Source organism: Gobius niger (genome assembly GCF_951799975.1).
Source record: "Gobius niger genome assembly, chromosome: 3".
Classification (NCBI taxonomy): domain Eukaryota; kingdom Metazoa; phylum Chordata; class Actinopteri; order Gobiiformes; family Gobiidae; genus Gobius; species Gobius niger.
Genome location: NC_136854.1, coordinates 14,627,918 through 14,640,880, shown reverse-complemented (window position 1 = coordinate 14,640,880; position 12,963 = coordinate 14,627,918). Strand labels below are relative to the sequence as shown.

General features: G+C 41.3%; 1 protein-coding gene across 2 annotated transcripts in view; it reads left to right on the top strand.

Moving 5' to 3' along the window:
* Positions 1-7,463: 7,463 nt before the first annotated feature.
* The window catches only part of LOC306961430 (PDZ and LIM domain protein 3-like), a 31,414-nt gene continuing 25,914 nt past the window's right edge, over positions 7,464-12,963 (top strand). For both annotated transcript variants that reach the window (XM_079554171.1, XM_079554170.1), the window contains exon 1: positions 7,464-7,630. In XM_079554171.1, the coding sequence (XP_079410297.1) occupies positions 7,538-7,630 (93 nt within the window). In that variant the 5' untranslated portion in view covers positions 7,464-7,537. The remainder of the gene's footprint in view (positions 7,631-12,963) is intronic.

The window sequence follows — 12,963 nt, the reverse complement described above, 5'->3', positions numbered from 1 at the left end:
TGAAGTATTTCTGCTTCAATGTACGCAGTTTTGAGTAATCCTGGTGGCTGGTGGGATTTCTTCTTCTGCTGCTGATGCATTATTTGTGCACGTTAAAGCTTTGGTAATCAAATCATTTTCTGGAAGGAGAGTAAACTTCTTTTACCGCCATAGATCTACACAGTAAACAGAGTATTTGCACTGTTGTGTGTCGGAATATGCCGCATTTTCCTTCGGCGCGAATGAGGAAGTCGAAGGCTAAATTAGCACAGTGTTAGCTTGGCGAACTCCGGCTTCTGATGAACTCAAGTGAACAATCGGGATGTGTGGGAGAATCTGTGAGCAGCTGAGAGATTTGACTCAAATACCTCAGACTTTCCCAGTTCAGTAATTCAGGCAGTGCAGCTTTAAATAATAAAGGGCAACAGATGTATGAAATGTTAGGATCCACTGCTTGAGCATATTTTCCAGCTTCCCACCTCTACCACCAGAGGGCACCCCAAGTGAATCGTTATCCTGACCAGCCTGTTTCTCGATCCTCACAGTCTTTTTCTTTGCGTAGAAAACGGTAAATATCTCTGCTGACGTACGTGCGCAAGGCAATGTGACTTAGCCTCAATTATGCATGATATGTCCACTTTAAAGCCGGGATCAAATACGTAAATACTTCAATTAGACAACAAAGTAGAATGTACATTGCATCGCCAGTGTTTAGCCATTAGATCTATGCACTTTAAACAACATAAGCCAGTTTGTGTTTGACTTTCACTATGATCCTTTAACACTAGAGGTCACTGTGACGTGGGCTGTGGGAAAACAATATCCACTAAGTGTATGCAAGACGTCCTGAACCTTTAGGTATTATATTTATTAGTGGCTTTTTTTTTTTTTTGGCATAAAGATTCATGTTTTGACATATTTATCAGCCACACCATCCGATACGTTGGCTAACTAGCTTCAGGGCTGTGCTATTTTTATGTTATTTATGTCCGACGTGGGAGCTGTTGCGCCGCGTGGCATCTTTTAATCCCGTCGTATGGAATGATGAGACACCCTCACATGTATGTTTTTTTTTTTTTTCGTTTTTTGTCACATAGGACGGACACTGACAGCAAGATCAAGCACCTTAAATGTATTTCGTTGCATCACGTCACTCCAGAGCACGCCGTGTTTGGGGTTTTGTAAGCCTTTTTTTTTATGTGCTGTTGTAAACATGGCCAACATCCACTGCTTTATAAAGTCATCTTTTGTCACCCACCATCCGTTTCCTCTCTTTTTTTTTGTCATCTTGCTTTTTTTTGTTGTTGTTTTTTTACTGTCACTGATATGGGGGCAATATCCCGGCACTTTTATCGAGTCTCCGTCCCCTCTGGGTGAAGAGGGACTTCTTTCATTCAGTGGTGGTGCATAAAAAAGTCGGATCTTTTCTAGTTTAGGGAATAGCTCACTGCCAATGGACGACGGGGATCTATTTTGCAGAGAAATAATAGCTGTTTGCTCTACCCTTTCAAGGCTCATTGGCTCCACCTGGTGGCAGTGTATCATGCCGTTTGTGATGTGTAAATATTCAGGATTATTATTAGGGCTAATTTATGATTCTCTGAGTCTTAAAACTGCCTATACGCTGATAACGCGCTGTGCATTGGGCACCAAGAGGGGCACCACACTGAGGCCAATGTAATCGAATGGTACTGGACAGTATTTGCGGCAGTGTTTTATTAATGCAGTTGGCAAAAAATCCACCCGTGTTCAATGAGAATGTTGAGAAGGACGAGTTAGTTACGTCCCATGATACAACACATGAAGGAGAGATCACACACGGCATACAGTACGTTCTAGCAAACTTAAGTTCAGATCATGTTCTCTGCAGCCTGTGCTCACTGCGGCAAGTGAGAAAGGAAAGAGGGGAAGACGCAGAGAGGGGACACACTTCTGAGCTGCAGGGGCGGAGCAGAGAAACTAGGGTTCTGGGGAGAGGGGGCACCAACTCTAAAGCCGTTACTCCAAACTCTAAACTCAATTCATTTGATTCTCCAAATATTTTTGATGTAGTTTCGAGAGTGTGTTTTAATGTTAATGAGCTACGCCTAATACGCAAATGTTACTGATGATCACAGTGGGGTTCTGCTGTTCAAACTAAAAACCTTAACCATCTACTCTATGAATTATCTGAAGCAACAGATCACTTACTTTTCCATTCTTTTCATATTTGACAAATAAAATAAAATTAACATAAATAACATAAAACCGTTTTTTTTTTAGACGTAAATGAGAAGTTCACAGATGATCTCATTCACCTGAGCTTCAGTTTCACCCAAAGGGGGCGCTAACCTTCTCAGTGACGTAGATGTTGCTCCCACCCACTGTATGGAGCAGTGGTTCTCAACTGGTGTAGCCTCGGCATGCATGATATAGCTATAGCAGGCCAATACATATATTCCATGGGGCACAAGAAAGTTTAGATTATGACCTTAAATATTAAAAATCGGACTCTTTTTTTTTTTTTATTATTGTTATTCCATAGGCTTATCAAAAATATAAAAATATGGACCAAAACGTATTCTGTTGCAGGTTTCACTGAGAATATTTATACATTTTATTGAAAAGTTTTTATTAATGTCCAAGTTGCGTTGTTTGGATGGATACAAATATATAAAAATACACATCTTTTTGTGTTTGAGGCATTAAACATACTGCTTTTGGCCTTTAAAAAGCATTTTGCTGCTATAAACTGATCTCAAAACACAAAAATTTTCTTTGACAAAGGCCCTTTTTCTAAAACTTGCCTTGTCTGGGTCCCTGTCCCCCATTTGAGAACCGCTGCTATCGAGGCTATGTCCTTGGCTGAGATCCTTAGATGTGTGTTTTTTTTTGTTCACCCTCATTACCCCATGTGTCGAAACCATCTGCTTTTTAACTTCAGCTTTTTCACAGATCGTGTTACATTTTCCTTCCGGATTTTGTTTGACATTAATTGAATCCAATCCAGGCTCAACAGTTGGACAGAAGTGCTTGCCATGAAATTCTGTGCCCTTTCTTCTCCAAACGGACCTTTGCATTTCCAGGAGAACACTTCCTCTTCATATCAATAATGCCATGTAAGGCAGGACCTATAGTAATGTATTTTGCGACAGATAAATGAATACACCCTGCAAGAAAAAAACTAACTCCAAAGTGCTAACCTTGACACTGAATTCAATCAAATCACAACAAACTGAAATATTCCCGCTTTGCATTCCACCTCCATCCTTTACTTCCTTGTCCGACGGGCCCAGTTTTCATACGGCACAAACTGGGCCCGTCGGACTGTATATGTACTGTATATTTCTATCACCCGTGGGCTCTTATTGTGTGTACTGCAAAAACTGGACTCATCGGCCGCGTAGTTCGGGGTCAGTGTGCACCAGCGCGACTCCTGTAGGACGACAGTATTTAGACGTGGATTGAGTGACAGTGACAATACGTAAATGTTAACGGCACACTTTTGAACCTACTCTAGGCCTACATGTTTCTACCGTATCCTAGCATTTGTTGGATGATCGATAAGGAGCTGTATTGCTAATAAAATCCAGCTGGTGTACAATCTAGTTTGGGTATTTATTGTTGCGTTACATTTTCTACTGCAGGTAACGAACGGATTGCAAATGAAGAAGTTGTCAGCAACAAAGTAAGTTCAGTAGCGTTTACTTGAGTTGTCTTTTTGTTTAGTTACTTTTACAATTGAAAGATAAATGCAGTACATTACAAAAGCGTCAAAGTAACAAAGCAAAAGCTGGCCGCGTATTTTGCCCTTTTATAGCCTTTTGACGTCACTCTCCAGAGCAGTAGATGGCGCTGTGTCGATGCCGATGGCTCGTGAAGAAGAAGAAAGTCTGTCCCCGTCGGGTTGCCATACGGTTAGTGAATTTAGCTGTAAAGTTACGGTTTACAACACATATTTTAAATGGATTTACATTTTCTACAGCAAACACTTAAGCAACTTTAAAGCAGTACTAAGTAACGTCCTTAATAAATCCTTTTCGTAGTCCCTGTTGGGGTAATACAAGTGTTAATGGGATGATTGGAGGGTCTTTCATCTCCCCCTGGTGTCTTTGGCCAGAAAACCATGTTTGCAACTTGACTGCCACCGGACCGGAGCAACCAATACACATTAATGGAATCACGAAGAAGCTAACATGCTAACGGGCAAAGCTAACTGCGGGCTAGCGTCGCTTTAAACAGTATTTACAGCCAAGTTTGAGTGAAAAAAAAATATTTCCATTGTATAATTAGATGTACAATATCCCTCTCTCCCTTTGCCTTTCCTGTCAGCGTAGTATTTACTCTCCAAGACAATTAATGAATTAAAAAATCGTAACTTGCTACAAGACCTGCAGTTGCGCTTATGGCCTCTAGGGGCAAGAGTTACTTAGTACTGCTTTAACATACGACAGATTCATAATTTGACTTGTACTTCTACACAGAGTTGGGCCTGATGATGTACTGCCACTTCTTCAAAGAGTGTAGTATAGAGTGACTTCAGTAATACAACATTTTAAAATGTAATGAGCATGTGCTGTAGTGACTGATCCACTCAACATACAGCTCAAGGTTTTATGTCAGTATCTGTTATGTGCCATTATAAAGGTTTTTAGTTAGTGTAGAGCTGCACTATGGTTTGCATTTGAAATTATTTCAATCAACAACCTTTAAGGACTGGAGCTATTTAGCACGACAGTCTTGATAATGATAAAGCATCATGCCTCATGTTAATGACATATTAACCTTGTAATCGAGAGAAGTGGTTCTCGACCGGTGAGTCCTTTTCAGTGCAAGCCCAACCAGGGAACACATCAACATTTACCGGCCCTGTACCTGTTCCAGTGAATTGTGAAGACACTGTGCATCTAATTATAAACATTTTGTTGTTGTTTATTTCATGGCTTGGCATAGCCTGGGAACCCCCATGCTGCTGGAATCATTTCGAACTTCACAGCAGCCTGGGGACCATGACTGAAATCTTCACATGGATTTGGGACCAATCACAGAACGAGGAGGGACGGCAAGACGATGACGCACTATTCAACATACGGAAGCGTGTAGTTTATTTACAGATTTTTCTACATAGTTTACAGCGGGTGGACGATCGTAAACCACACCTCTCCTACGAAAAAATGAATTAGTGGTCCCCTGATTTAAATATAACTTGGCAGGCAAAGTGAGCATTATTGTGAACCAAAACCACTGAGTTTGTATAGAAACAGGGCCAAGATAAATATAGACAGATACATAGACACATACATACTTTATATGTCATTCATATTCACAATGTGCACTGAATGACGTTTCATTGCATTGTACTCGTAATATCTAAAAACTGATATTAAGTGGAGCAGTGCAATTGGTTCTGCATCATCAACACATAAAACCATATTTTTCTCCCTGAATGCCACAGAACCATCATCAATAATCTGCGGGTGAATATAGTATTTGAAAAATCACAGTCATTTCTCTGAAGCTGTGCAGCCCTTGTAAGAAAAGGCAGTTGAGTAGCTCAGGCAATAATATATCAGCAAAGCAAAGCTAAACAAAGTCCAGCTGGTCAGGAAGTGATGACAAAATGATGAGGAATGATGTTTTCAAAGGAATAAGTCAATCCACTCCTGAACATGGACGGCAGTGGACAGAGAGGGAACTGTCTGTTTGGGTCCTGCTCACATCGGCAGTGGATGGAATGGGCCTCAGAGCAGAGCTGCGCCTCCAGACCAAATAAGGACAGGAGCAGCAAAGCAGTGTTCACAGAGGAGGAGGAAGAGGAGCAGGAGGAGGAGGGGGCATCTTTCCCAGAGTCCAAACAAGAAGATCTCATTCAGGTCGTAAACATTCAACCCTGTGTTTTTTTTCTCCTTTTTTTTAAAAATAGATCACTCAACAACAGGCAGAGGAAATGTAATGTCGATACAGAAAAACACAACTACAGGATATGATATACAAATCTAAAATAGTTCATGACCACAACTCTATAATGGTAATAATGCACAAAATCATAATATAGAAACGGCGTTTTGGGCTTCTTTCTGTGGGTGAAGAAAGCCGTCCGCGGTTCTTTTCCATGCTGTTTCCTCTGTAAAATTAAAATTATATATATATATGCCTGTTCAGGAAAAATCTTTAAATATTTATTTATATTCATTAAATATTTTTTCTGTGAGACTTGCCACAGGATTGAGTGTGAGATAGAAAACCTTAGCATGTCAGGTCTGCTTTTGGTGTCGAGAGTCGTCGACAGATTGATCGATACGAGCGATTACGATGTCGTCATGTCCAGGGGCCGCGGTGAGCGATTTAACTTGTTTGTTTGTTTATTAGTTAATTGAAGCAGCATAAAAAATATCAGACAACAATTATTTTCAACAGGAAAGTTCATTGAGTTCATTTGCACACTCAAAAGGAGTAGGTTGAAGCTCACAGAGCTTATGTAGAACCTGAAGCTACAGTTTGACTTTCACTTTCCATACGTTGTTTACAGTAAACTCATGTTGGGCATGCCTAAGATCGTTTATTATCATACAAATAATAAAGATTGTGAACGAAAAACAAAAACTTTTACCAAGCATTTTCTCGGTCCTTTGATAGGTCAATAATACCACCTATTTTATTGTTTATGATTGTAATGATAAAGAAGGAGAAAAGATATACAAAACATTTTACCAAGCATTTCCTCAATCATTTCCGAATGTTAGTTATACAGAAGAGCAGTTTACGTCATACCATAATACTACTTTACCGTTTATGATCATATAGATGTTAATGACAAAACACCAAGCATTTGTCGGCTGCCTTCGGGGAAGCCAAATATTGGACCAAGGGATTTGGGTCTAGACTCTTGATCCATGTTTATACAGTTGTTTTCTTAATATTTGAGAAATATAGACTCTTTGTGAACTTTTTAAAGTGTTCCAGGTTTTTACAGTCTGATGTTTTCATCTTAGTTATTTCATATTTCTACTTCACGTCTCAAGGCACACATACTTTTCAAGGTAGTTCTGAAGTACTGTTTAATAAAACTCATTTGACCTCTCAAGTTGCACTTGACCTCTCGTTTGCAGAACATTTTTTGTATACTTTCAGGAAGCGACATTTGTATGGCTCATGTTTAAGTAGATGATAATAGTTCTATGATGTCCACAAACAGGGCATTGCTTTCTTTTTGCTGTAACAGATCGGTAAGGCCTGGATGCATCAGCTGTTACCAACCATTCACCAAAACATCCATGGAAGTAAACAACAACAATCGCTTGTTTTATGGTAAGGAGGCATTCATGTGTGAGCAAAAAAACCTCCAAGAATATCTTTATGATTTAAGCCATAATTTATACTACGGCTAAGTCAGCAAAAACTCAAAGCTGAGTGCTCTAAGTACACTTCTTCCAGAGGGGTGTGCTCTGCGCTCCCCTCCCTCCGGCTCACTCTCCCCTCAGACTCTCCATCAGTCAGATCAGCCCTGCTGCTGCTGCCTGGAGCTGTCCCAGAGTGGACGGGAGGACAGGACGCTCTCGAGAGGAGACGGGACGGGGCCATGCCACTGAGCGTCGTGTTGGACGGGCCCGCACCATGGGGCTTCCGCCTGTCTGGGGGCAAGGACTTCAACCAGCCCCTCACCATCTCCAGGGTAAGACACACAGACATGTCAAGAGTTTGATTTTCACAAGAACATGATTGTAGGCGTAGTAATTGTAGTAGTAGTAGGAGTAGTAGTAGTAGTAGTAGTAGTAGAAGTAGAAGTTATATTTATTTCCTACACATCAAACACATAAAAGAACATTGAACTTCGAATACTTCCGTACTTTCTCATATTACTTTGAAACTTTTATTGAACTATTGATTTGTATTTTTATTTGCGTTTTTTATGAAGAAAAACTTTTAGTACGGTTTTATTGTGTCGTTTTTTCAGATGCTCTATCCAAGCTTTCGACATTGGGTCTTTCTCAGAAGGTGCTGTTGTAGCTGCTGTTGCTAATGTGCTTTGTCTGGCTGCCCTTGGCTCCGATTGACTCCATTGTTTCCAGCGTGAACCGTGGACACCTGTGCTCCTCTAAACACCGAGGCTTAGATACAAATAGCAGCTTACGTTACCGCGGGGCATGTGGAGAGGCCAGACGCACAGCTCAATCAGGGCAGCAGCCGCCCACATGCTACGGTTTAGCGTCATGAGCTCACCAGAACTATCCGGAACAGCTGCATGGTCGGGAGGTGGGGTCGCAGACGTGGATGAATGAGTGAGGGGTGATGCGCAGTTCATTAAGTGGATAAGGTTTGACAGATAAACCGCTGTGGGGGCGATGGATGATGGAAAACGTCTCGTTCAGGGCCTAAAACGCTGGTGGTGAAGTAGCGGAAATGGGAAGGTTGAGGAAGCGAATCACTTCTGCTACTGCGGGGAAGAATCGGTGTTACTCAACTTCAGTAAAACAGTTTCAGAAAGTGCCGGGACTTTGGGAACATGTCAGAGCATGTTTACAGCAGGGTGTCCCTCAAGACTCTGTACTTGGGCCCCTATTATTTTTGTACTTGATGCATATAAGGTCTTATGTTGTTTGCAAATCATTTTTCTCTTGTTTCTATCCAGGCTAAAGAGCAAAGCAGTCGCTCAGTGGGTGAGTGTTTAGCATTCCTGCCTCACAGTAAGAAGGTCCAGGGTTTGATTCCAGGGTCAGGTTTGAGCTTTCTGCGCTCAGTTTGCGTAATGCTCCCCCATGTATTGGTGGGTTTGTCCAGATTAACCAAAAAAATTTTAAAGGCTAATCCTCAAGCTCGGTACTCGTGACCATGAACCTTGCTCAGGATCTGCAGAAGGATTACCTGGCGCTGTACCTGGACCTGTTGTAAGAAGGCAACACTATGGTCGGAGTGCCTGCTGTGTCTAAACAGAAGAGAACATAAATGGCACAAAGGTATTGCCAATATGTTCTGTATGACGTTAGTTGTGCACTGACAACTCATCTGGCCCTGTCCTCCTTAGACCTCTGCAGTTACACTTGTAAAACCAAGCGGCATTTAAAGGTGACACGTGCCTCCAATACCAATGCAATGATACTATGATACCATTTAAAAAGGGCTGCGTATGAAACTTTTGGATGACTGGCCACTGTAGCAAGTGTTTTCCAAAAGTGTCTGTCTGTATCCAAGCAGTTATATTTTTGCGTTCTATTATTTGGATTCGACTAGTGGTTAAATGGAAACCTTTAAACATATAATTTAGTACACCCTGATCAAGCCAAGTCATTGAAAGTTTGAAGAATAAGACTGAAGTTGTATTTGACAGCTTTACAAGAAATAGGCTGTTTCCACTGGTCTGTTTATAGACGGGTTACTCATGCAGTGAGATTTGGAGCCTCACAGATGACATGTTTTTGGGGAAATGAATGCCATAGAAGCTACAGAGTTAGCTTGGCCAAATTGGTTATGTCAGTCCTTAAACTTAGCCAAATACTTTTTTATAGGCATTTAAACTCAGACGTCTTTTTATTTTTCATGTTCTGTGGGGAAAAACTCCTGCTACGGACTCCTGATCATGAACTTACTGCTGTTATTTTATCCCCAGAGTTAGTTCTGGCAATAACTTGGCCGTGTAGCGATTCTGCCTCTTGACCAACAGTGAGAAGGTCCCGGGTTCCCCACGCTGTAAGGGGCCTTTCAGTGTGGACTTCACCTGTTCTCCACATGCCTGCGTATCCTTTTTTATAGGTGCTTCGGTTTTCCTTAACACTAAAAACATGTACAATAGGGTCCTCACTGGGGTCAGGAAGAATGAGGATGTGTTTGTGAATGCAAGTGTCTTGGTGTTTTGACCAAAAAAAAAGAGATGTCAAGATGCTCCTGGGATGCTGAATATGTATAGTTTGGGGATCTTTGATTTTGTTTTTCAGTCAGACTCTTTCATCACGTATCAACAAGTTAAATGTAACGACAAGGCACTCAGTCCTTTATTAAAACATGGACTGAAACTTAAGAAGACCCTGTGAAGCACTCACTCTCATCTATTTATTTTCTTTTATTATAATCCTTCTTTCTGATTCCCTTTAATTTAGTTTTTATTAGTTGGCATAATTCAGCTCAAAGACCCAGTCATCCTTCTGCGTTTGGCTGTGATCTAACTTTAGGACAGCACTCAGAAGCAGGGAATGAAAACAGAGAGAGGTCTCCAAAACCGCGGCGTTCCCCACCTGTTGTTCGTGCGCACACATGAGCGCTGTGATGAGAGAAGTGACTTGGACAGGAAACTCTACTGGGGCTATGAAACACAAGACAGTTTAATGAACCAACAGTGAGAGACAGAGAGAGAAGGAAGAGCCTTCAAGTCAGAGCCGTTTCTGGGTTTTGGGGGATCCTGTGCAAGATATTGCGTGGGGGTGGGGGTGGAAAGAGTTGTCTACTAAAAAGCGCTATCTGGTTATTGTGCTCATAGCAAACGGCTATAGTCTTCTTGTGAAAGGTATAATGTCCATACAGTTACATTACGCCCAAAACAGCAAGGAGCCATGGAACAACTCATTCAACTGCCGTGTCACTCTCATCACTACTGCTGCTGAATGTATCTAACACAATATACTCTCCAAATACCTTTATAATACCTCCTTTATTTTACATTTTTAAATCTCATTTGGTTCATGGAATGTGCCACAAATCTTCAGCAATTTGTCAACATTCTTCAGGGCACTCTTAAAGGAACAGGCCACCGTTTTTCCATACTGAGATATGTTCTTACCTGAGCTTAGACGAGTTGATGCGTACCTGTCTGGTCTGTGTGCGTGCCCGTGGAACTTCACTCCCGTTTGGAGCCATAGGAATACACTGCGAGAGGCCAAATGCTAACAACATCTTTGGTCGTTTTGCGTGACTGAGGGCACGCACAAAGACCAGACAGGTACACATCAACTCGTCTTTGCTCAGGCAAGAACATATCTCAGTATGGGAAAACGGTGGCCTGTTCCTTTAAAGTGGATGTACAGTATCATGTATAAGTGACTCTACATTATCAGCAGTATTCTGGGTACCTGTTGACATTTTACGTTTGAAAATATGAAATGTTGTTTATGTACAAGGAGTGAGAGACCATCACCTGTAAAAGAAGTGAAATACTTTTCCAGAGAGAAAAGAAGATTTTTACATATAGAGTAAAAAAAAATAAAAAAATCCAGGAAATATTTTTGGAGAATTACAAAACCATTGACACAACAATTGCAATGGGGACCCCTAGTAGCCAGGGGCCCCCTCTGCGTATGCCCAGTTTGGTTCTGGTCCGAACCGTCCCTGCCCCAGCTGGTCGGGGCTGTGTTTTTCACAACAGATGAACAGTGTGTGCTGACTGCCATGTTTGGTCAGGACCCGCTCCTCCTCGGCCTGCTCTGTTTCCATCCGCGCACTAAATAAACACACAGTTCTTATCACATCGCTCATCAGCTGTGCAGGCCTTAAAGGGGCAACGCACAGACAGCAGACTGACCAGCCGAAAGGTCTCGCAAAATTGATCATGAGAAATATGCTACGCTCTGCTCTGACCCAACGATATGACACTTGATCTTAACTTGACCTTTATATAGCGCTTTTATACTTGCAGGTTCTTTACGACACTTTGGATTTGGGACTGCAGGTAGATACATCTTGAAAAGTCAAATAACCTCCTTTAAATGTATTTACAAGATCCAGCAGAGGGCGCCTGTGAGAGAGGAAACCATTTTCAATAAAAGATAACAAAAGTCGCTAACTTGCCAAAGAGGCTAAGCTTCAAATGGGATGCAATTTGAGAGCGGACATGGTACGAACAAGGCTGTTGAAGCAGACATAAAATCTGTGAGAAGGGTTCCAGAGTGAGACCATGGGTGCACAAACGACCCATTGCAGTAGTTCCAATGATAATAAGGGGATGTGACACCTTCTTAAAGGAACAGGCCACCGTTTTTCCATGCTGAGATATGTTCTTACCTGAGCTGAGACGAGTTGATACGTACCCGTCTGGGTTTTGTGCGTGTCCGTGGAAGAGCGTGGTCGCTTCTAACTTCACCCCCGTTTGGAGCTATAGGAATATGCTGAGAGGCCAGATGCTAGCAACATCTTTGGTGCATGACTGAGGGCAGGCACAAAGACCAGATGGGTACGCATCAACTCGTCTAAGCTCAGGTTAGATCATATCTCAGTATGGGAAAACAGTGGCCTGTTCCTTTAAGCACATTTTTCTAAAGGCCTTCTTACAAAGATATTTGTTCTGGGATGATAGTGTGGAAGAACAAATCCTATGAACGGTCATGATTACATTACAATATAATCATAGTAAATTTAGTCATCTACGTAAGTAATAAAAAATAAAGGTACAGGGTTGTATATGTCACATCAAAGTTTTGTGATTTAAAAACTCATTGTGGAGATATTTTCGGAAGAGTATTATTTTTCTTATTTCAAAATAATATTACTCAAGAGGAAGTAAAAAGTACTGTCATGAAGAAAAGTCCATGTACTACTGGCTTCTGGTCATGCTGTTGTCATGCCCATATATGGACATTTAGAGGGGGCGTGTCTTTGTATCTCCGTAGTCCATATGATGCAAATGCCCTTATAATGAAAGGAGTGGTGTTACATGAGTCACCTTTATAAATTTGGAGCATCTCTCTTTGAAGAATGGGGTCTTAATAACGTTTTGTGAATCGTGAATGACCTACCGTTCTCTAGAAACTTCTGAAAATCGCGCTTACAAACTTTTTCTTCTGAAAAGGCCCATTCTTTCTATTTCTATAGGACAGTAATAGCCTGAAATGACAATGCGGGTCTATATTCTTCTTTTTTGTGCCAATAACATTGTCCAGCGATATGTATTATTATGTAAAATATGATGAATTGGGGTAAAAACATGTTTTCCATCCAGTTTAAACATTATTGGTCAATTTTAGGCCTATAATTTTTAGCCCCATTTTGACCTTGATCTAGACCTGGTGGTACTTTTAAGCTCAA